Source organism: Glycine soja, chromosome 5 (genome assembly GCF_004193775.1).
Source record: "Glycine soja cultivar W05 chromosome 5, ASM419377v2, whole genome shotgun sequence".
NCBI classification, from domain to species: Eukaryota; Viridiplantae; Streptophyta; class Magnoliopsida; order Fabales; family Fabaceae; genus Glycine; species Glycine soja.
In genome coordinates this window covers 4,844,702-4,856,212 of record NC_041006.1, presented here as the reverse complement: position 1 = coordinate 4,856,212, position 11,511 = coordinate 4,844,702, and the positions used below count along the sequence as shown (strand labels likewise).

At 30.7% G+C, this 11,511-nt stretch overlaps 1 protein-coding gene across 1 annotated transcript; it reads left to right on the top strand.

Annotated features, from left to right (window-relative positions):
* Positions 1-364: 364 nt before the first annotated feature.
* On the top strand, positions 365-3,573 carry LOC114412114 (ACT domain-containing protein ACR8-like). Its single transcript, XM_028375902.1, has 7 exons — positions 365-819; positions 1,433-1,478; positions 1,587-1,701; positions 1,791-1,858; positions 1,985-2,551; positions 2,636-2,740; positions 2,836-3,573. Exons 1-7 carry the CDS (start codon positions 758-760, stop codon positions 3,196-3,198), a joined length of 1,326 nt encoding a protein of 441 aa, XP_028231703.1. The 5' UTR covers positions 365-757; the 3' UTR covers positions 3,199-3,573.
* The last annotated feature ends 7,938 nt before the right edge of the window (positions 3,574-11,511 follow it).

Below are 11,511 nucleotides of genomic sequence, written 5' to 3'. Positions count from 1 at the left end.
TGCGGACGTCATAATTGGCGTCGGCAAATCACACCTTAATTACCAAGATTACTCGATTGTTAATGTGGTCCCACAGTGCCACGTGGCAGGACTCCACTGGTGTGTCTGTTGCCGCTGTGCTGTTGAGTCCAAAGCACGCAAGGAAATTCCACGTGTCGTCCCAGCTGGACCGTAATTACCCTGAGTGATTGGTGTGTCGTCGTCGTGGTTGGTTGGTTAGTTAGTTTACCTGCTGCTGCTGTGTCCCAAACAGTAAAAACAGTAACTCCGGTCAGCACGGGCAGAATTAAGGGTTTCTAATCTAATTTAAAAAATAAACAAAGCTGGGAATTAAATGCCATAAATATAAATAGGTAGTGTGTGCAGTTTTAGAAGGAAGCAGAGGCTTGCAAGAAGAAGAGAGAGAGAGAGAGTAGTAACTCTCGCACACTCTCACAACAACGCATACTATAGCGAATGCGCGAGCGAGCGAGCGAGTTTGGTAAGAGTTGTTTATGGCGATTCGATCGAAGGAGATAGTGCATTAAAAGCCTCCGTTTGGAATTTTAGTCTACTATATATAACTTCCGCTGAGCTTTGAGACTCAGACACAGCTTGACAAGTATTTACTGCATCGTCTTTTCGATTCATCGGGCCACGTCGTTTGGGGTGTGGCTGCAATCAGGGTTCTTAGCTGTTCCCTGTGCTCTGAGCATAGGTTTATTCTTTCCTCGCTGGGTTTCTCATTCAAGCTAGCAACATATTTTTTCCCACAAAGATGGAGTGGCCAGCATGTACGGATGAGTACGAGAAGCTCGTAATTCGCATGAGCACCCCCAGGTATGTTGTCTCCAAACTTCATTCTTTGTCTTCTTTGTTATTTCTGTTATGTGATTGTTGAAGTGGTTTTTAGTTTTCTCAAAATCCTATCACAATTTGTTTGTTTATTGTTCTTCTTTTTTTCAACCTTTCTCAAAATCCTATTTTTTTTTTTTATAATTCCGAGTCTCTTTTTATGAATTTTCATTGTAAAACTGCATCATTTTTTGAAATTAGTTGCTATTTTTTTCTGTTTGAATATTTTTAATTTTATTCTACCTTGTTGTTTCATGAGATGTATTGGGCACCGATTCAACCTTCTTTTTTGCTTACCTAGGGTTTAATAATTTATTTTTCTAATCCTTTGAGACTGTGTCAAAAATCGTGAACATCTCGAAGGGGAGAAAAGCATGTTTCATCTAATCCGCACGGCTTTGTCAAATATATTTGTACCGACAACTGTATTTTAACAATTTTCTGACTTTTCTTTGTTTATCCTGTCTATGACTCAATTGCCCCTTTTTCTTCCAGAATGTTTTTCTTCATTCACATTACTTTACCTTTTCATTAAGTCCTAGAATTTCGGCATAAAATATGAAAATTTCGCTGACTTTGACCCTTCACTACGAAACAGGGTTGTCATAGACAATGCCGTGTGCTCCACTGCGACAATAGTCAAGGTAAACCCCGCACGAAAATCTCTCATTTGTTTTTTTTCAGTCATTGTTGGTTTTCATGTAAATCATGAAAATAAAATACTAATTACTTTTTTCTGATAAAATTTGTAGGTTGATAGCGCCAGAAAGCATGGGATTCTTATAGATGCTGTACAAGTTCTCTCTGATCTTAACCTTTCAATTAAGAAGGCTTACATTTCTTCTGATGGCAGGTGGTTCATGGATGGTAAGCTAATTTTTCTTTCTCTTTCTTTACATTGGCAATTTTTTGATTCTGGGTTCACTAATAACCCTTGCCTTGAATTTAATTTACAGTTTTCCATGTCACGGATGAAAACGGAGACAAGCTCACAGATAAAAGCGTTTTAAGTTATATTGAACAGGTACTGATTGTGGCTTCTAATTTAACATGAATGTTATTGATTAAAATTGATTTGCCAACTAATGTAGTTATGGCTTTTTATTGCTATAATAATCCCATACTGAATTGTGTTCGTGTTATGTATCAGTCACTTGGTAGCATTCACAATGCAAAAACCAATCACTCAAACGGTCTCACTATACTTGAATTAACTGGCACTGACCGCGTTGGTCTTCTTTCCGAGGTGTTTGCTGTTCTTGCTGAGCAGCAATGTGACGTGGTTGATGCTAAGGTTTGGACTCACAATGGCCGGATTGCCTCCTTAATCTATGTGAAAGACTCCAATTCTGGGACTCTTATTGAGGACTCTCAGAGAATCAGTACCATTGAAGCACGTTTGAGAAATGTTTTAAAGGGTGACAACGATATTAGGAATGCAAAAACTTCTGTCACTAATGCCGTTTTGCATGCCGAAAGAAGATTACATCAAATGATGTACACTGACCGTGATTACCAGAGGAATCCTATTTTGAAGTTCGCTTCTGTTACCCCAATAGTCACCGTCCAAAATTGGGCAGAAAGGGGTTATTCTGTCGTCAATATTCAGTGCAAGGATCGAGTTAAGCTTTTGTTTGATGTTGTGTGCAATTTGACAGACATGGAGTATGTTGTGTTCCATGCCACTATTAAGACAACAATAGACCAAGCGTATCTGGTAATTATTTAGGCATCAATTGTGTTCTGTTATGTTCCTCAACTTGATTCATATGCTAATTAACTTCAAATGATTTTACTACAGGAGTTTTATATCAGACACAGGGATGGCACCCCAATTAGTTCAGAACCAGAGCGACATCGTGTGATTCAATGCTTGCAAGCTGCAGTGGAGAGAAGGGCGTACGAGGTATAGTATCTTTTGTCTCACTTTTCTTTGTTAAATTATTATTATGATCTTTTGCACTGCCTAAGGTTTAATTGAATTAATTTTTTTGGATGCAGGGTGTTAGGCTAGAGTTATGCACCGAAGACAGACAAGGACTTCTAGCAGAGGTGATGAGAACTTTCCGAGAAAATGGGATGAATGTTACACGGGCAGAGATATCTACCATTGGGAACATGGCATCAAATGTATTCTATGTTACAGATGCGGTAGGATACCCAGTTGATCCAAAAATTGTGGAATCTGTAAGGCAGAAAGTAGGATTAAGCAATTTAAAAGTGAAGGAGTTGCCATTGGTATGCCATGAGAAGGCAGAAAGGGAAGATCAACCAGTTGGGGTTGGTGGGGCAGTGTTGCTGTGTCTGGGGAGCCTCGTGAGAAAGAATCTATACAATTTGGGTTTGATAAAATCTTGTTCTTAAAAGCAGAAAGGGGAGGAATTTAGGAGTGTGGGAAGATATTTGCAACTTTTAGAGCACAATATTCTTTGCTTGTGTGTTGGGCTTTGTGTACATAAAAAGTAAAGGGGGAATTTGGTGATAGTAGTTGTTCGTTTGATTGGTGAAAACTGATTCATATACAGCTGGAGGGGGTTGGGTGAAGAAGGGAAGTATTTGGGAGAAGTTGTCGGCCTTGGGTAAAACTTAAATATAAGTAGTATTGGATTCTTTGGTGGCACAGACAAAAAGTATAGGTAGAGCCAGAACAAATTTGGTTCATACAGCACAAAATTTGTACATGACGGCCTATCAATTAATATCATTATTAATTTAAGTGCTTGACTCTATTCTCTAATATATCTGTCTTTATGCACGCTCTTAAAGTTTTCGGTGTGGAGTATGTAAATTGTAATTACTTTCATCTACTTTTAGTGAGACCTTACCATCGACTTGATTATGTGTCTGTTGTTTTAGGGTGCATTGTGTTGTGTGCTTCTACACGAATCTTATTCGTTCCATTTAGGCTTTCATATATAAAAAAAAAAAAAAACTCATGAATTATAGCTTAATTAGAAATTTTTTAGCATTGAATTATATACAGATGCTATTATTTTCATTTATGAGATTTTGTCCACTCTTTTTTTTTCAGTAACAAAGTAAAGTGTAATAAATGAGAATGTAATAAATAAAATGTGCTCACATTAGAAAAGGGTGTCATTAAATAAGGACAAATAAGTTTTTTGAAAATATCTTACAGAAAGGGACAACCGGAGTACTTTGCAAACTAAAAGTAAACGCTCTAACTTTTAGGTTTGTTTGATAAATAAAAAAAATCTTGATAAAGTAATTGAAAAATGAAAAAAAAAATCAAATTAATTTTTTTAAAGGAAAAATAATTTAAAATTGTGAAGTTTGGTAAAAACAATTATTAATTAGTAGTTGATAAATATAAAACAGTATAAAAATGTTAATATAATTAATGTATTTTTTTAATTGATGTTTAGATCAGTGGTATAATCCGAATTGAGTAGGATAAAATTATTTAAGAGGATTTTCTCTCAAATACCTATTTTTATTTTTTACGAAACTGGAATATCTAAACTTGCCATTTGTCCCATTGAAGGAACTTTTGCAAGATATTTGTAAACCCAGCATGACATAATTGGAAAGTGGCATTTCTATGCTAGTTGACACTTGAAGTGGGTGAATGCACAATCTAGTAACATCCCTCTTTAGCTTAAGAAATCCAATGGTGGGGTGATCCTTCAGAAGCAAAAGGCACATCTCGTAGTAAATTGGTTCAAGGACAGGCACTCATTATCCATTATCCAATTAATCAATGCCCAGCATTAGGCCAGTTGTTGGAAAATAATCTCAGAGATGATTTTGGTTTATTTTATCTTCATTCCCTGCCTGTGATACTTATTTTCCTATTCGAGATTCGTCTCAAATGTACGCAAGGTATTTACTAGATAATTATATTTTTTTATTTAAAGATAAAATTTAGACATAGTTTTATAAGTATTTTTAGTGGTATTTTTTATAAATAAAATTATGTTTATCTTAATAATCAATGACAATCCTAAACGTCAAACTTTATTTTGTGAATTACCAAGATAAATTTTCAATTAAAAACAATACAAAAACATTCTAAAAAAAAGTGTATCTAATTTTTATGCTTTTTTTTTATCTGCGTCTAATTTTTATCCTTGATCTAAAATAAATAAGTTCTATATATAACAGACTTCCAGTGGATCATGGATGTGAAGTTATGTGAACAAACTAAAAAAACAAAGGTGAACTTGTTCATTGGTAGAATCAGCCGTAACTTTTTGTTTTTTTACAACATCAGCAGTAACTGGAGGTTTTTTCACAACCAGGAAAATGTAGAAGCACAAATATTATGATATTTTGATGATGTCAAAAAAATACGTTTCTTAAATTTGATCCAAAACAAGACTCCAAGAAATCCAAGATAAATGATGAAGTTAGTCTCTAGAGTCTTAGAAAGAAGATAAAGTTAGTCTCTAGAGTCTTAGAAAAAAGTTTTCAAATTGATGATGCATAAGTTATGGCTAAAGGTTTTTCTCAAAAGCTTTTAAAATCAAAATGCTTACGGGACTGTTTTAAAATGTTTTTAGTATTTTTGAAAGCTTGTAATCAATTACACAAGACTTATAATTGATTATCAGAAGTTTTGAACATTTTAAAACAGTCTTTAAAAATTTAAATTGAAATTTCAAAGTCCGTAATCGATTACAGAACGTGTATGTAATCGATCACCAAAGTTAAAATTCAAATTTCAAATGTGAAGAGTCACAACTCTTTAGAAAACAACTATGTAATCGATTACACCATTTTGGTAATCAATTATAAGTGAAAATTTTTCTAAAATAACTTCCATCACATCTTTTCAAATGATTTTGAATGGTCAACAAAGACCTATATATAAGTGACTTGAGACACAGATTTTTTGAGAGTTTTTCTGAATTGAAATGTCTTATCCTCTCAAAAAGGATTTTTTGGTCTAACACTTGCATATTTAATAAGGAATCTTGATTGATCTTCAATTATAATATCCTTCTCTTAAAGAGAGAAACTTCTTCTTCTTCTTATTCAAAGAAAATTGTTTAAGAGACTAATGGTCTCTTAAGTTGTAAGGATTCCTAAACACAAGGAAAGGATTATCCCTATGTGGTCCAAACAAAAGAAATTTTATAAAGAGAGTGAAAAATCTCGAGTGGATTGCTTGAGAACTGAACGTAGGCATGGGAAGTGACCAAACCAGAATAAATCAAGTTTGTATTTCTTTCTTCCCTTAAACTTCTTTTATTTATTGCTATTTATCTTTTGTTTTAAAGAAATTTATTTTGAATTGTCTTTTGAGTAATTCATATTAAGGGTGCATTGTTAATCTAAAAAGAGATAGTGAAATTTTAATTGAAAAATAATTTTTGTATCTTAATTCAACCTCCTTCTTAAGATAATTAAGACTATTTGTTCAACCGAAAAAGCTAGACACTAAACTCTATTAAATATTTAAAGGAAAAAAAGAAAAATATAAACATGATAAAAATTAGTATCTAAGATAGGATGAGAAAGGAAAGATAAAACAATAATTACTAATAAAATATATAGTATATAAAGATATCTATATATATACAAGTTATCATATATAATCAATCGTATTCATGATTTGGAGAGGTAAGTTATCTGGATGATCAGAACGACGTGAACATGCATGCCTGATCATATGAAATTAATCAGGACTGAGACTCGATACTATATAGATCCAAAACCCCACGTGATGAAGAAGATTATAAAAGCAAAGGTACCTCATCGACGGTGTATATAATACTTGAAAACGCATCCAAGAATACATGGCTGGCTCCACATGAATTACTCTTTAAGTATTTATATATTTAAGGACACAATTATATTCATACTTTTTTTTAGATTTTTTTATCATTACTTTTTTTTTTATATTTAATACAATTATATTTAATATTTTTAATAATATTTTCCTATTATATTCATACGTTGAAAAAGGACGGAACAGAGGGTTTCCAACTCATTAACAAAGAAGGAACCCAATGAAGGAGCTCCTAATAATAATCAAACAAAAATCATCAAATAGCTTGGATGTAATTCAGAATTACTATTTGATATATGCATAGAATAGGAAAAAATGAAATTGGGAAAATATATCCTCCTAGTTTCTGTTTTATAGTTTTTAAATACTTGTTCTTTGAAATAATGTTTAAAACCTTTTACATTTTAAATTAAAAATTAATTGTTTAACTATGTAAAATTATTTTGCAAAATAATTGTTAAAAAAATTGTGAAGAGAAACAAACAAACTCCTGTAAAAAAAAATTATATTTTCTAAAAAAATGTGATGTATCCCTCAAATTTGGGAATTTGAATATACTTTTTCCTTAGTTGATATGGTGATTCCTAGTATAGTAACGTTTGTTCTGGTTCAATATTTTACCTAGTATAGTTTAAGTATGTTTTTTAGCTTAAGGTTAAAAGATTTTTCATACATAAGATGAACTAAAAAAAATTCTTAAAAAATTAGACATGAATAATTTGAACTAATTACTTGCTTGTTGATGAATAACTCAAGTATTTTATAAATATGTTTCAAGACGGTATATCATAAATGTTGATAAAGCTATGATATGTTTAAAAGTAACTTAAAAACTATATAAGGTGGGAAATAATCAATCCAAGTCTAACTAAATCTCGCTCAAATCAATCAAAATTGGATCAATTTAAACTTGAGTTTTATATAAATTAATTTTTTTTAACTCAAGTTTGTCTTATGTAATGATTTAATGTCGTTACATGGAATTAGAGACTAACTTAAGCAAAAGACTATATTTAATTTATTTATAATTCTTTAATTAATTAATTTACAAAAATATTTATAAACTTTTTACATCTTAAATGCCAAAAGTTAAAACACATAACACCAAAATAAGACATGCATATTATATATATATATATATATATATATATATATATATCATAGCAACTCAAATCTCTTTAGAACACACATAGAAAAATAAACCACACTAAAATGATAAACTTCATAAACTCTAAGCAAATCAATACTATACATAACTTTAAAAAGGAAAAAAAATAATAATGCATCTTCACATCTAGGTATGCATATCCATAAAGTCTCCAAGGACACGAGATCACCTCCTATCCATTCGCTCTCCACGTACATCAGATACAAGATCATCACAAACATGAACCAAATTGCAACAACGCAAGGGTAAACTTACCAAAACAAGCATACTTAAATAGTATATGACTTAACAGTTAAAGTATAAATAAACATCATCATATGCATATAGAATGTAACATTCGGGAATCATACTTAAGACATAAAACTTAAAAGTTCATATAATAGAGCATCTCATAATAATCCTTAATCCATCAATCATCACATAAAGATTTAATCATCATACACCAATATCATCACCATTCAATCAATCATCATCACCATGTACATCGTTCACCAATCATAAACACCAACGAGAGGCCTTACTCTTCATGGAGATTTCACATTCGGAACAATTAATCCAAGTACATTCCTTAACATAGTCACACCTTAACCATTTTGGGAGACTCAAAATAACCTTACAAATGAAGTGTGATTTTATCGAAAATAGATGAGTGTGGATAGTCACTTACCTCAGAAAGGCTTGCAAAGACCTTAACTTATCTGTGAGTTCTCCCACTCATCGATTCTATAGGTCTTTTCACCGTTAGTCATCATCGACAACCTCCAACACTAGGTTGAGGACCTTCTTAGCACCTCCAACTTACGTACCTACTCACAACCAACAACTTAATTTAGATTTCTTGAGGTTTTGAGATCTCAAGGACCCAAGTTTCCCCATTAACAACAATTCATCTCATATGCACTAAAAGGTTCACTAATTCCCTTAGGATGTGGTTCTCAACATCTCGACATGTCATTTGAAATCAAAATGTAAGGGTACTACTTAGGAAGATATCTCACTAGGTGAGACTCCTAGGTTGCTTTTTGGCATAGAACTCACACTTCCAAGTATACCATTATACGACAACAATAAAATCTTCTCAGAGGATATTTTTACCTTTTTTTCATACATATGGATGGTTCTCAAAACAAGATTACCATCCACAACAATCATATGTCATCACAAATTCATTCGCAAAACTCAACATCATAACAATTTATAATATCATAGATTCACCATTCATATGCTCATCACACTCACGAATGCACTTGTAGTTCAATAAGCATAGAAAGACATTTCAATACCTTGAAATTCTTACAAACAACTCATTAAAAACTCATGAATGTAAATCTCATGATCTCAACATAAACTCAACTTTAATCATAGAACAATATCATCTCAATCACATCTCATATCATTATCACGAAATCAACCAACGCAACCCAAATCCTTCATCAATACAAAATTAAGGGTATTTCATGCTACAATAATTAAGACATACATATATCATCACTTCAATAATGCAATCACCTCAACATAATATAACTTTAATTATTCTTACAATTTAATTAAAAACAGTTAATCAAATAATTAAGAAAATCATAGTGTTACACCCTAATTTAAGTTTATGATTTGTTTGGTTCAATTCCCAAGTGATAAGTTTAAAGGTGTGTTTGATTTTTTTTTGTTTAAAATATTTTACAATTTTTTTTCATAAACTAACTTTTAGATAGTATAAGTGGGGGAAATGATGTGAAAGTAAAAGAAACAACATGAGTAATATAAAAAAATTGAAGTAGAAAAGCAAAATAACTTATAGATGTTTGGGTATTGATTTTAAAAATTAAGGTGTTGTTCAGGTTGGTTGAAGGTTTTTATAGTTCGCTTTTAAACTTAATTTTGAAAGCAAAACTTGTTTGGATAAGAGTGAGTTAAAACAGTTTTTTAAATGAATTTTACAACTTTATATACTCAATTTTGGAAACAGAAGAAAAAATGGTCATTTAGTTTTAGTGTTAAGCTTTCATAGTTGTTATTCAGTTTTGATAGATTCCTTCATTTTTTTTTACCTCCTGCCAATTTTTTTACCTCTCAATTCAACCGCGCGTTGCGAAAGATGATTAAATTAATCGAGTCAATTGTCCTATATAATTTTAACCTATTGATGAAATGTTTAATTTAAACTTTAAATTTTGAGTTCGAATTATATATGGATCTTTTTAATTCATTCCGATCATATTTTGATTACAAATTAATTTATGAACTAAAAAAATTGAATTATGCCTATTCAACTTTAGCTCATTTAATTAGTGAGATTAAATTTTAATTTTAATTCAATTCATTAAATTAATTAATGTTTCAAGTCTTCAAACTACATCGAATTAGTTTGTCAACTCTACTTCAAAACAATAATAGTTTTTACTTTTTGTAAAAAAAAAGTTTTTTTTTGTCTGATACTTGAAAATAATAGTTATTAATAAAACAATTTAAAAATTAGAAGATAGATTTGCATTCAAAAATACAAATGTTGGACCATTAATTTTTTTTTTTCATTTTCTTATCTAACAATTATATTTGCTTTTTCTGCTGTTTTTTTTTTCGGAAAGTTATATATGCTTTATTCTGACACTTAAATTTTAAAAGATTAAAATCACATTTGGTCTACGAGGTGCGAGACATGTTGTTTTGTTTAATAGAAACCATGACAATGGACAAGGGATTTTTTTATCGTTAGTCGATACAATATAATTTGACTCTTTATTTTTTGCTGTTTGTTTAGGGTTAGGCTTACGTTTTACTCAAGTAAACTTGCTAAGGTGAAAAATATAAACAAACAAATAAATATTTTGAAACTTATCACAATCAATATGCCAAACATGATTTATTTTAAACATGAATAGATATCCGTCATTTTTTTAATTCCTTTCATTTCAAAATATTAACTATTTTGAACGATTCTAACTTATCTATTAGTATTTCAGAAAACTAAAAGTATTATTTTTATTTTTAATTTTATCTTTTTATGCTCAGTGTAAGTGAAAATAAAACATTTTTTCTCACGTTAATTTTTTAAAATTAATATGTGATTACGTTTTTGATAATTTAACAACTGTGGTCTTTTAAAATGAAATGAAAATGTTTGGGAAACTTAGAAAAGTACCTTATTCTAATTGATATTTTAAAATGTTCACTTCTAGTTATTGATTCAATATAACATTATAAATCCAACGAAAAATCAGTATTGGAGTATGATAAGTGTCCAAACTAGTCAGAATTGATTCAAAATAATTAAAATTATTCCTTAATTAACAGCTAAATATTATGCAAGCCAAACTAGTCTTTTCAATTTATATATAATAAAATGTTCCTTTCATCCTCGTGTATGAAAAAAAAATATTATATCGCTTACTCTTTCGCTTATCTCATGTCTCATATGCATAATATACCAATTATTATTTTGAAGTTATACCCATTATGTTTGAAGGAAAAGTTATACCAATTATTAAATTAACATTAAAAGGAGGAAAATTATGAATGATAATATTAATGTACCCGTGAAAAGAAATCTTAAAGAGATGAAAGTGCTCCAAACAAAAAAGAGAAAGGGCTAGATGCTACATAGAATTATAAAAGAGGAAAAAACATTCAAATATGGCGGAGAAAAAAGACATACGGCGGGGTTGTTTGTCTGTCTTGCACATTTTTTAATTTTCATTTCTTTCTAGGAAGACTACAACACCTCCAATGTTTCACCATGTTCTATGTTAAATATTTT